Here is a 10,874-nt window from a genome sequence, read left to right as displayed (position 1 = left end):
TGCTATGACTATTTGTGCACAGAGTTTTGTGTGAACATATTTTTATTTCTTTTGGGTGGGTACCTAAGAATGCTGGATCTTATGGTAACTCTGCTTAATGTTTTGAGGAGCTGTTTCAGTTTTCCACAGGGGAAAACTGCACCATTTAATATTTTATATTCCCGTTAGCAAGGCATGAAGGTGTGGATTTCTCCACATCTTCTCCAACACTTATCTCTTGTTTTTATTCTAGCCATCCCTGTAGGTGTAAAGTAGAATCTCATTGTGGTTTTCATTTGCATTTCCGTAACTACTAATGATGCTGAACATCTTTTAATGTGCTTTTTGACCATTTGTAAATTTTCTTTGGAGAAATGTCTATTCAAATCTATTGTGTATATTTTAATTGGATGATCTTTTTTACTGTTGAGTGTGTGTTATGAATGAATTCTGGATGATAGAAATTTATCAGATATATCATTTGAAAATATTTTCTCCTATTTTGTGGGTTGCCTTATTAGTTTCTTGATGTCCTTTGAAGTGCAAAAGTTTGTAATTTCAATAAAATCAGTTTTCTATTTTATCTTACGATGCTGGTGCTCTAGGTCGTATGGTTATTTGTAGGAAACCATTGCATAATTTAAGTTCACAGAGGTTTACCTAGTTGTCTCTTCAGAGATTCATAGTTTAACTCTTACAGTTAGATTTCTTAATGTATTTTGAGTTAATTTTTGTGATGTTCGTATATGGTGTGATGTAGGGGTCTGCATTCATTATTTTGCATGTGGATATGCAGTTGTCCTACATAACATTGTTTGAATGATAAAATAATAGAAATGGAAAACAGATTAGTGGTGCCAAGGGCTCAGGAGCAGGTGAGGTAGGAGGGAAATGGGTGTGGATATGCAAGGGCAACATGAGGCATAGTGTGGTGGAGATATTTTGTATCTTGACTTTTATCAGTGTTCTGGTCATGCTATCATACTATAGTTTTGCAAGATGTAACCAACTGGGGCAAACTGGATGAAGGGTAACAAGGATCTCTATTGTTTCTTGTGAGTGCGTGTGAATCTACAATGATTTCAAGATAAAAGTTTAATTAGAAAAGCAGTACAATTTGTTTTGGGAGATCTAGAGAATACAGAAAAGTACAAAGAAGAAAAAAGAAGCCTCTCAAATCCCCCACGCTGAGCTAACCTCTCTCGCTGCCCTGGCAGAAAGGAACAGACAGATTCACAGAAACCAGACTTGGATGCATGAAAGTGGGTGTCTACGTTAGGGACAGGGAGAAGTCTACTCTGGAGAGGACTGGGTGTCTCAGACATGCAGGACGGCGAGGGCTTAAGTCACTGGCCCAGTGGCTTCCCTCTGAGAAGGCTGTTGTGAAGGGCCCCCAGGCTTCCCTTGGGGAGTCATAGCTGTGTTCTCCTGGGTATATTTTCAGTGCCCCAAGGGCTACATTAAACATTCATTCAGTCAACAAACATGGGTGCATACTATATGCCAGTCATCGGGAGAGAGTGTAAGAAGATGGACCTGACCCCCAAGTTGCCCTCAGGGAGGTTGCCAGTGGTGTTAAGAGCAAAGTATTCCTGTGCATGGGAGTGGGAAGGCAGGGGACATCATCCACGTCACATCCTGCCCGCATTCCCACGTTGCCCCAAGGAAAAGCACTCCCTGCCTAAAGAGATTTTTTGCGGTGGGAGCCTGTGCTGGGAAAGGTTGATGTGCTGGGGAGTGCCACCCCAGGGAGCAGCCCTCAGCCAGTGGTGGTGGGAGGTGTGCCTGAACCCCCAGGCTCTTTCCCCCTCTGAGCTGTGTTCTCTACTGTCTCCTGGGAGTCCCAAAGGGACTGTGCCGCGACTGCCCACAGTGATCACCTTCCTGGAAATGTCCCCCTCCAAACTCCCCCTCCGAAAATATCCTTTATCCTGGCTCCTTTCCTTCCCTGTCTCACTTCCGCCCTCCCTTACCAGCCCGCCTGGATTACTCCCACTAAAACCCTGGTCCTCGGCCCTTGCCTCAGGCTCTGGGATGAGGAACCATCGATAAGATAAGGCACGCTGACTGGGTCTTGAGGGTGAGGGAATGTTCCTAGGGGCAGGGCCATCTGAGCTGAGACTTGAAGATGAGTCTCATCATCCTACCAGTGAAGGGTGAGAACAGAATGTCTGGGCAGAGGCACACCGTGTGGAGGCCGCCAGGTGACAGTGCGGGGTGTGCAAGCCACGTAGGAGACTCATGCTTGGGAGGGGACGGCGATAGAAGATGGAGCTGGGGCGAGACAGTGGGGGTGTTTTAGAAGATCACAAGTGCGTCACACTTGTGTTTGGGAAAAGCCGTTATGGCCGAATCGAGTGGCCTGGGATGCAAGGTGCGAGTGGACAAGGGAGACCCCCTCAGAGGCTACGGCAGACAACGTGGCAGGGGAGGTGCTGTGGAGAACGTGGCGCTTGGGCCTCAGTGGCGGCAGTGGTGGTTTTGTTCCAGGTATGGGGGAGGGTTTGGTCCCATCGTTCAGAAATCGGTCCAGATGTGCCCCAGGGCATTGACAGCCACCTGTCCTTAATGCAGTGGCAGCTTTGCTGCAGTGACCCCACCCATCAGGGTGCTGTGTAGTTTATGAGACCTGAGCCGCAGCATTCCCTGACTGTGTGTGTTTTCTTGAAGCTGGCGCGAGGAGCCACAAGAGGGCGATGTCTGCAAGTCTTTGGTCTGGCACTTCCTCAGAGGCCAGGACTGGAAGCTGCTCCATGGCCCAGCTTGGCCTCGACTTTACCTGCTGTCTGCTGTGGCTGCGGACTGCTGTCTCCAGGTAACGCCCTGACCTCTGAGACCTTCTGGGCAGAATGTGTTCCAAACAGTTGTGAAGGGGTTTTGGGAAAGTTGTTCCCGTCATCCGTGGCACCTCGGTCTCAAGTCTGGTAGCACAAAGAAACATCTACCCCCCTCTTCTCTTTTTTCCTGCTACTCTCTTTATCCCTTCTCTGTTTCGTACTATTTACTGAGCAAGTACCGTGTAATACAGCTCCATCCGGGAAAACTTTCTACAGTGGCATATTCTAGATCAGTACCTTTCAGTAGAGGAGCCAAAAGGCACATGTGGCTATTGAGCACATGAAATGTGGTCACTGCACTTGAGGTTCTGAATTTTGATATTTGTACCCTTGATTTTAACTGTGAACGGCCATGTGGGTGCCCTGGGTGAGAGGCTCAGTTGCTTAGAGTGGCGTTCCTGTGTGCCTAAGTTGTGGGTCCGATCCCCCATCAGGGCGCATCCAAGAAGCAGCCGGTGAATACATAAATAGGTGGAACGACGATCCACGTTGATATCACTCATTCTCTCCCCAAGGTTAATAAAAAGAAAACTTTATTTTAATGAAATTAACAGATACCCAGCCGTGTGCGCTGAGCCGCTAACACACTGGGCAGCGAAACCACAGCCCCGTGGCTGCTGCTCTTGACACGCCCTCCCTGCTGGCTCACATGACAGCACCATGGGACCCAAGCGAGGCCTCAGGACCCTGGTCACAGTAGTAGCTCGAGACATGCTCATCAGCTTCTTGCCTTTGAAGGCTTTTTAGTGTGAGCGCGCGGACAATGGCTTCCGTGTCTGCCTCATCTTCAGCTTGAGCTCTCAGTAGGTGCCAGGTACCCTGCAGGCTCACAAGTGCTCCCCAGGTGGGGTGGCCACTCATGCGAGTGCAGGGTGGAGACCCAGGCCCCAGGAGTGTGGCAACCTGTCCGCCTCCCTTCCCACAGAGCCAGGCCAGCTCCCAGGGAGCACAGTGAGCTCGAGGCCACTCCCTGCAGGCCTTGCCTCTCCTCTGGGAAACAGCGTGTCTTGTTTCCTGAGAAGAGGAGCCTGTCTGGTGGCTGTTCAGGGACCGGAGACAAGACATCATTGGAGGAAAACCATCCTTTGGAAAGAGCATGCTGGAGAACGTGAGCCGAGCTGCCGCCGCGGGTGAAAGCAGCCTCAGTGAATGAACCGCGAATGTGACTGAGAAGCACCCGGAGGAATGCCTGCTGCACCGAGCCGGAGACTCTGCTGTGAGAGAATGTCAAAGAGACCGTCCAATGCACCGAGGACTGCGTGAGCCACCTCACCGAGAAGTGGTAGTGGCGTGGCGCCCCTTAGGGGATGTTGGGAGAAGGCCGGTGAAATGAGATAGGCTCCCAAGAGGCCGCCCACTTCTCAGATGGGAAGAATCCCAGCTCTGCCCAGCAGAGGGTCGGTCCATTCTGAACCAAGGCCAGGGATGGGCAGTGCTGGCCCAGAGGGGCTGGTTCCCGTGGTTTCTCCCCAGCCTGGGGTCTGAGACACCAACCTGGTGCCGAGGACAGTGTGCTCGAAGGATGTCCCAGTCAGGCCAGCGCAGGCCAGGGGCAGGCGGCCTTCCTGCTCTCCAGGCTGTCGCCTTCCTGCCACAGCAGCGGAAAGTTTGAAGACAAGAGAAAGAGAGTGGAGCCGGGAGCGGGGAGTGGCCCTGCCACACCCAGGAGTGCGTTTCATGCCCTGTTTCATAAAGAACTCTATTCCGCAAAGCTATCGTTTAGAATGGTGGGGCAGGGGAAGTGCTTTTGCGACAAGGTAAAGCTAAAGGAGTTCCGGCACATGCCTGGCTGTGTGCCTGGTGGGTGTGCTTCGGACGTGTGGCAGGGTGAGGGAGAGGGATGGGGTCGACGATCATGGGCGGTGCAGTTAAATGTGTCGGGTTTCCTCCAGGGTCCACAGATGATTCCGTCTGCACCCGTGGGGACACAGCCCTCCCTCCGTTCACACCTACCTTAGCCTTCGGGGTCTGAGAAAGGAGGGCACGGTCTCGCCGCCACACCCAGAGCTGGGGATCGAAGGCCTGGATCTGGAAAGACAAAGAGTCCCTGAAAAGGTGAGGGCTCTCCATGTGGACCCACGACCCTCCCCTTGTCCGGCCCCCCCACCCCGTCTCTCTCACCCCCCAGTCCCAGCTGTGAGGCCCAGGACCCCTTCCCTCCGCAGTCCGGCACCGCCCTCCACCAGAGCCCCGCCGCCCACCTACCTCTTCACACTCCTCCTTGGTGACCCATGCCCTGTAGCCCATGGAGCGGAAGAATTCAAACCGCTGCTTCTGGAACATGGGACGCCAGGCGCGGTTGTTGTTCCCGTAGAGGAAGAAAAAGATGGCCTCTTTAGGGGCGCAGCGGCCCTCTTCCATGTCAATGGCGAGGTAGCTGAGGAAGGCCATCAGGGTGTCAGCTGAGAGCAGACGGAGAGGGGCCCTGCCTGCAGTCAGCTTCCCAGAGAGGACGCAGGCAGGACGGCCTTCACACAGGACCCGCAGGAGCCCCATGCAGGGTCGCAGAGCGCCTCCCAGGCACAAGAAGCCCCTGCTGAGCAGGCAGCTGAAGGGCCCCTCTCCTACCTTGACGATGCAGATACAGTGAACTGAGTGGGGAAGCCCACCCCCTTCGTTGACCCTGCCGTGCGCGCGCACACCCGTCTCCCTGTCGTGTGAGCCCCTGGACAGCTCCTGCGGGCAGGAGCCAACTGGCCCATCTCAGTCCTCACGGTTTCCTACCAAGTGACTGAGGCAGGACTGGGTTCCTTGGCGCATTCCCTCAGGGGCCCTTCTGAATGCTCCCATCCTCACACTCCCTGGCCCTGGAGGTGCACTTTGTAAGGTTTCATAGGACGAATGACCGAACGCTTTGTGTCCTCGTCAAGTGCAAAACTGATGCCCTCAGAGACTCAATGTCATACAGATTGTGCGACAGGAAGAGGAGGGTGCCGAGTGTTTTAAGAACCCGTTGATATATATGTGCTTTTTGTTTGTTTGTTTATTTAAGTTAGCAATGCTTTTCCTTGGCTACCGGGGTCCAGAAGTGAGGAGGTCCGAAGGTTTTGGCGTTTGAGTTAGTTTCAGAGGAGATTGTGTCTTTCAGTTACATGCGTGTAAAAGTACCGCGACAGAAAGCACAATATACAGTCAGGGAAGGGTGTTGGGAAGAGCAGCGAAACGAAGAAGGGAGTGTCCGGGTGGTCACCGGGTTTGATGGAGGGTGCAGAGAGAGCTGATTTCACAGCGAGAACTCTGGCCTCGGTTGAGAACAACATGAGCCAGTGGACTTGTTGGGTGGGGGCGTGGGGAAGTGGTTAGAGCTGTGTTTCGAAGTCCATTCCGGGAGATTGGTAAGGAAGAGCCCTGGGTCTTACTGTTTGTTCTCCTCCCCCGAGGAGATGTGCATTGATTCAGAGAGAGGGAGAGACATTGACGTGAGCGAGAAACCCGGATCGGTCGCCTCCTTCAGGAGCCCTGACCGCGACCGAACCCGCAACACTTCGGTGGACCGGACGACACTCGAAACAGCCGAACCGGCCGACCCGGGACCCGGGGCGAGTATTCACAATCGATCTGTGGTATGTGACGGGGGCCTGCACTGAGGAGAAGGACCGTGACATGTGGTGTCGTCGAGAGGTGTGGCGGGATGTAGGGGAGAAGACTTAGGAACGGTTCGTCTCAAGCCTGTTTACTCAGGGGAAGGGTGGTGTGAAATGTTTGTGAGGACCTGATGTTTTCTTGTGGTTTCTTCAGTCTTGTAACGGACCTTGGTGTTGTTGGGTCTTCCTAAGAACAGTGTAAGACACGCTGTAGTCCAGTCCTATCAAGTTCACCCCCAGTGTACACGGTAGAAATGGGGTGGAAAGCAGGTGAGAGGTCGGAGACCCGCTCGTGTCCCCGCGCTCCCCAGAGGATGAAAGTGACTGATGGGGTTCAGCACGGTACTCACAGGGCCAGGAAGAAGTGGATGCGCCGGTACTGCCAGGAGAACAGGACGGCGCGGCTCAAATAGGCCAGGACCATTGAGAGCAGGTACTGGTGGGAAGAGGAGGAAAACACACAGGAGGACTCACATTGTGAAAGAGGAAGAAGAGCGGGACAAGGGAAAGGCTGATGCTGCCGGCATGGCAGGCGCCTAGGGTCTCAGAGATGCTCTGTGTTTGGGCCGGCCGGCATCGCGAGGGTCTCTGAGAAGCTGGAGCGAAGGGGAGTCCCCAAGAGCTGAGAGAAGAGGGACAAGCCTTGGGCTCAGGTCCCAGAAGAGCCGGGGCAGAGGCAGGGTTGCCGTCCGCACTGCGAGAAACGCCTAGGTCCCCGAAGGCAGGTTGGGGGGGGAACTGTGGGCTCAGGAAACTGCCGCCTGATCCGAGGGTCGATGGTGGAGCAGGAACCCCTCTCACCTTATCTGAGATTCTCAGCTGCGCGTCCCACTCAAGGAAACGTTTGATGACAGGGTCCTCTGTGAAGAGAGGGCAAGTGTGAGCCTGATGACAGCAACGGAGTTTCCGTGGGAGCGTACCGGGCTCAAGAGGGGAAGCGTGCCGCTCTGGGGGAAGGTTGAGGAGCGGGGCGAAGGGTGAGGCTGCCAGGAAGAGGGATAGAGGAGATCGTTCCCTGGGAAAGGAAGCAGGTGTGTCACCACCCTCACCCACCCAGTCCCGGGGGACCGAGCGACACGTAGGGTGGCAGCAGCTTATCTGCGTGACTGAGATCTTAGCGACTCAGTGCTGCTCCCCCATCACGCATGAATGCAGCCCTGCTCATTCATGCCAGAGCCATTCCGTCCTTTGTCTTGTTGACAGTCACATCAGGGCGTGAAGTTGGCCTCCTTCTCTCCCCTTACACACGTGAAGGTATTTAGATTCAAAAGGCCAGTGAGAGCTCAGAAGTCTCCGAGGGTGCAATACTCACAGGCCACGTGATTCCCAGTGCAAACCCTCCTCAAGTCTAGCCTAATCTAAGGGTCCCCACTGAGACTCGATAGGGAGCCCACCTAGGAAGGAGAGCCCACCAACCAGCAGGGAGTTCTTTTCTGTTGGAAAAGTATAGTTGTTCAAAGTTGTGACTTAAGAGTAGGCTAGGAGGGGGCTCTCCAGGGTATCTGCTTACTGAGAAGCCTGGCAAAGGCCTCCTGGTGTTCTCTCTGGACCGTTGTACCGCGCTTCCTTTTCAGGGTCATTTTGAGACCGTCCCGGTCCTCCACGAGCCAGGTGTTGTTAGGCGCGGGGACGGTCTCCTCCTGTGCCTCCCGCCTCGCTGCTCGCCCCCTCTTCCTCTTTGCCGTGGTGGTCTGAGCAGGGCGGTTGGAATCCACAGAGGGGCCTGAGTAAAGAACCCAGGGCGCAATGTAAGGCTTTTGCCTTTGGAATTGAGCTACTGGTCACCGAAACCTGGCCCCCTCTCCACCCCACTGACGCCCCCACCCCCTACAAACCGACCCCTCCCTTCTCTGCAGTCTCATAGACTACTGGCCTTCTCCCCGGCCGTCTTTTCATCTTCCTGCTTTGGCGGTGTCCCTGTCTCCGCCCAGCCCACCCCCAAGTTGACCTTGCTGTTTTCTCTGTCTGTGTCCTCAAAAATCTTCCTTGTTTGAGGTAGGTTCTCCCATTGGGCGGGAACGAAAGAACTGTCATGGTTTCTTCCCTTCCTGTCTCTCATTTTGAATCTCAACTCCTAAGCTCCTTGCTTGCCTCCCAGGCCGTCCTTTCATGCGGATATTCCGGTCCACAGCTCCCGAAGTCTCCTCCACGTTGTGACGCTCTGAACCCCTCCTCTCTTTCCCACCCACCCTACTCAGGTACCCCTTCCTCCGTAATGGCAACCCTGTCGTACCCCTCATCCCCCTGTTTCCTCTCCTGATGGTCCTGCCTTCACCCGAGTCACTCTTAGCACCAGGGGGCACCGTGAGGGCCAGGGGTGAGGCTGCCCAGAACACAGGGGTGCAGGGGATCCTTCCCTGGGAAAGGAAGCAAGGGTGGCACCACCCTCACCCACCCAGCCCCGGGGGACCGAGCCACACGTAGGGTGGCAGCAGCATATCTGCGTGACTCAGATCTTAGCGAATCAGTGCTGCTCCCCCATCGCGCATGATGGCACCCCTGCTGACGCCACTCCGTCGTTTCTCTGTCGACAGTCACATCAGGGCGTGAAGATGGCCTCCTTCTCTCCCCTTACACACGTGAAGGACTTTAGATTCAAAAGGCCAGTGAGAGCTAAGAAGTCTCCGAGGGTACAATACTCACAGGCCACGTCATTCCCAGTGCAAACCCTTCTCAAGTCTAACCTAATCCTGTGTCACTTCTAAGTGTCCCCGGTGAGAATCGATAGGGAGCCCTCCTGGGAAAGGGAGCGCACCAACTAGCAGGGAGTTCTTTTCTGTTGGAAAAGTATAGTTATTCCAAGTGGTTTCTTAAGAGTAGGCTAGGAGGGTGCCCTCCAAGGTATCTGCTTACTGTGCAGCCTGGCAACGGCCTCGTGGTGTTCTCTCTGCACCGTTGCCACGCGCGTTCTTTTGAATGTCATTTTGAGACCGTCCCCGTCCTCTCCGAGCCAGGTGTTGTTAGGCGCGGGGACGGTCTCCTCTTGTGCCCCCCGCCTCTCTGCTCGCCCCCTCTTCCGCTTTGCTGCGGTTGTCCGAGCAGCGGTGGTGGATTCCACACAGGAGCCTGAGTTAAGAACCCAGGGTACGATATAAGGCTTTTTTTGCCTTTGAAATTCAGCTATTGGTCACCAAAACCCGACCTCGTTTCCACCCCACCTCTCCCCCCGTCCCTAGAAACCAACCCCTCCATTCTTTCTTGTCTCATAGGCTACCGGCCTTCTCCCCTGCCATCTTTTCATCTTCCTCCTTTGGTGAATCCAATACTCCGCCCCTCCACCGCCCCCCATGTTCACCTTGCTGTTATTCTTCTTCTGTGTCCTCAAAGGTCTTCCTCGTTTGAGAGGATTTCTCCCATTGAAGGGGGACAAAAGGACCGTCCTTGTTTCTTCCCTTCCCTTCTCTCATCTTTGAAACTCATCTCCTATCCCTCCTTGCTTGCCTCCCAGGCTGTCCTTTCATGGGGATCTCCTGGTCCCCAGCTCCTGTCATCTCCTGTAATCTGGTGGTGCTCTGAATCTCTCCTTTCTTTCACACACAGCCTGCTCAGGGCCCCCTTCCTCCTTAATGTCAACCGTGCCAAATCCCGCCGCCCCCCGTTTCCTCACCTGATTGTCCTGCGTTCCCCCGAGTAACTCTGAGCTCCATCGGGCTCCCCGAGGTGCTCGGCTCTGGGCCAAGGTGGTCACAGTTGGCACTTGAGTCAGTGTCAGCCATGGCTCCTTGTTCTCCTTCCGTAAATGTGGGCGATCACAGAAGTAGTTGCCCACCTGGGCTGCCTAGCGCCACGGAATGGATCCTCCCAATCAGGAGGTTCGGAAGCCTCTGATGTCATCGGTTATTCCCACCCGGCCACCAGTTTGAAAGACTCCAACACACATATGTACCTGCCATACATAGAATCCATGTAAGTGCCACGCATGCACTTACTTCTCCTGACGGTCAGGGTAAACAGTGTCTCCTGCTGCTGACCCTACAAGCTCAGACCAGCCTCCAGAGCTGTCCTCCAGTGTCAGCATCGCTCTTTACCTCGTCCCCAGCCAGTGCGCTGTTGTCTCCATTCTGAGCTTGAACTGGGTTGGCAGGTCTTCTCTCCCATTTCCATTTCAGAGTGTTGCCTGGCGGGAGAGGGAGGTAAAGCAGAAATACTGAGACCTTTCAAGAGCGGGGTAAAAGTGTAAAAAAGTCCCTGGGTCCGTGGCCCTGCCAAGTGACAATTTAGTTTCAAACGGCGAATTTGGTGCGCTGACCTGCGTGGCTCGTTGCACTGAGCATTGATCCTGCAAGCGACAGTTTCACCCGTGTGATTCCCGGTCAGGGCACCTGCCTGGGTCGCAGGCTGGTCCCCGTCTGGGGCCCTGTGCAAGCGGTCTTTGCCTCTCTCACACATCGGTTTCTCTCCCTGTCTTCCTCTCTTTCTCTCTTCCCAGCTCTTCCCTTGTACAATATTGAATGAGTTGATCTTATTAAAATAA

General features: G+C 54.2%; 1 protein-coding gene across 1 annotated transcript; it reads right to left on the bottom strand.

The window, feature by feature from the left end:
• Positions 1 to 3,461: 3,461 nt before the first annotated feature.
• On the bottom strand, positions 3,462 to 10,116 carry LOC149994376 (speedy protein E4-like). Its single transcript, XM_090259061.1, has 7 exons — positions 10,008 to 10,116; positions 7,911 to 8,123; positions 7,202 to 7,260; positions 6,751 to 6,836; positions 5,022 to 5,193; positions 4,770 to 4,844; positions 3,462 to 3,635 (listed from the first exon to the last, which is right to left on the bottom strand). The coding sequence occupies exons 1-7, from the start codon at positions 10,114 to 10,116 to the stop codon at positions 3,462 to 3,464; spliced, it is 888 nt and encodes a 295-aa protein (XP_090115187.1).
• Positions 10,117 to 10,874: the final 758 nt, after the last annotated feature.

This window comes from Furipterus horrens, unplaced genomic scaffold, assembly GCF_987537825.1.
Source record: "Furipterus horrens unplaced genomic scaffold, mFurHor1.1.pri manual_scaffold_13, whole genome shotgun sequence".
In the NCBI taxonomy this organism is placed as follows: domain Eukaryota; kingdom Metazoa; phylum Chordata; class Mammalia; order Chiroptera; family Furipteridae; genus Furipterus; species Furipterus horrens.
This window is presented reverse-complemented; position numbering and strand designations above follow the sequence as displayed.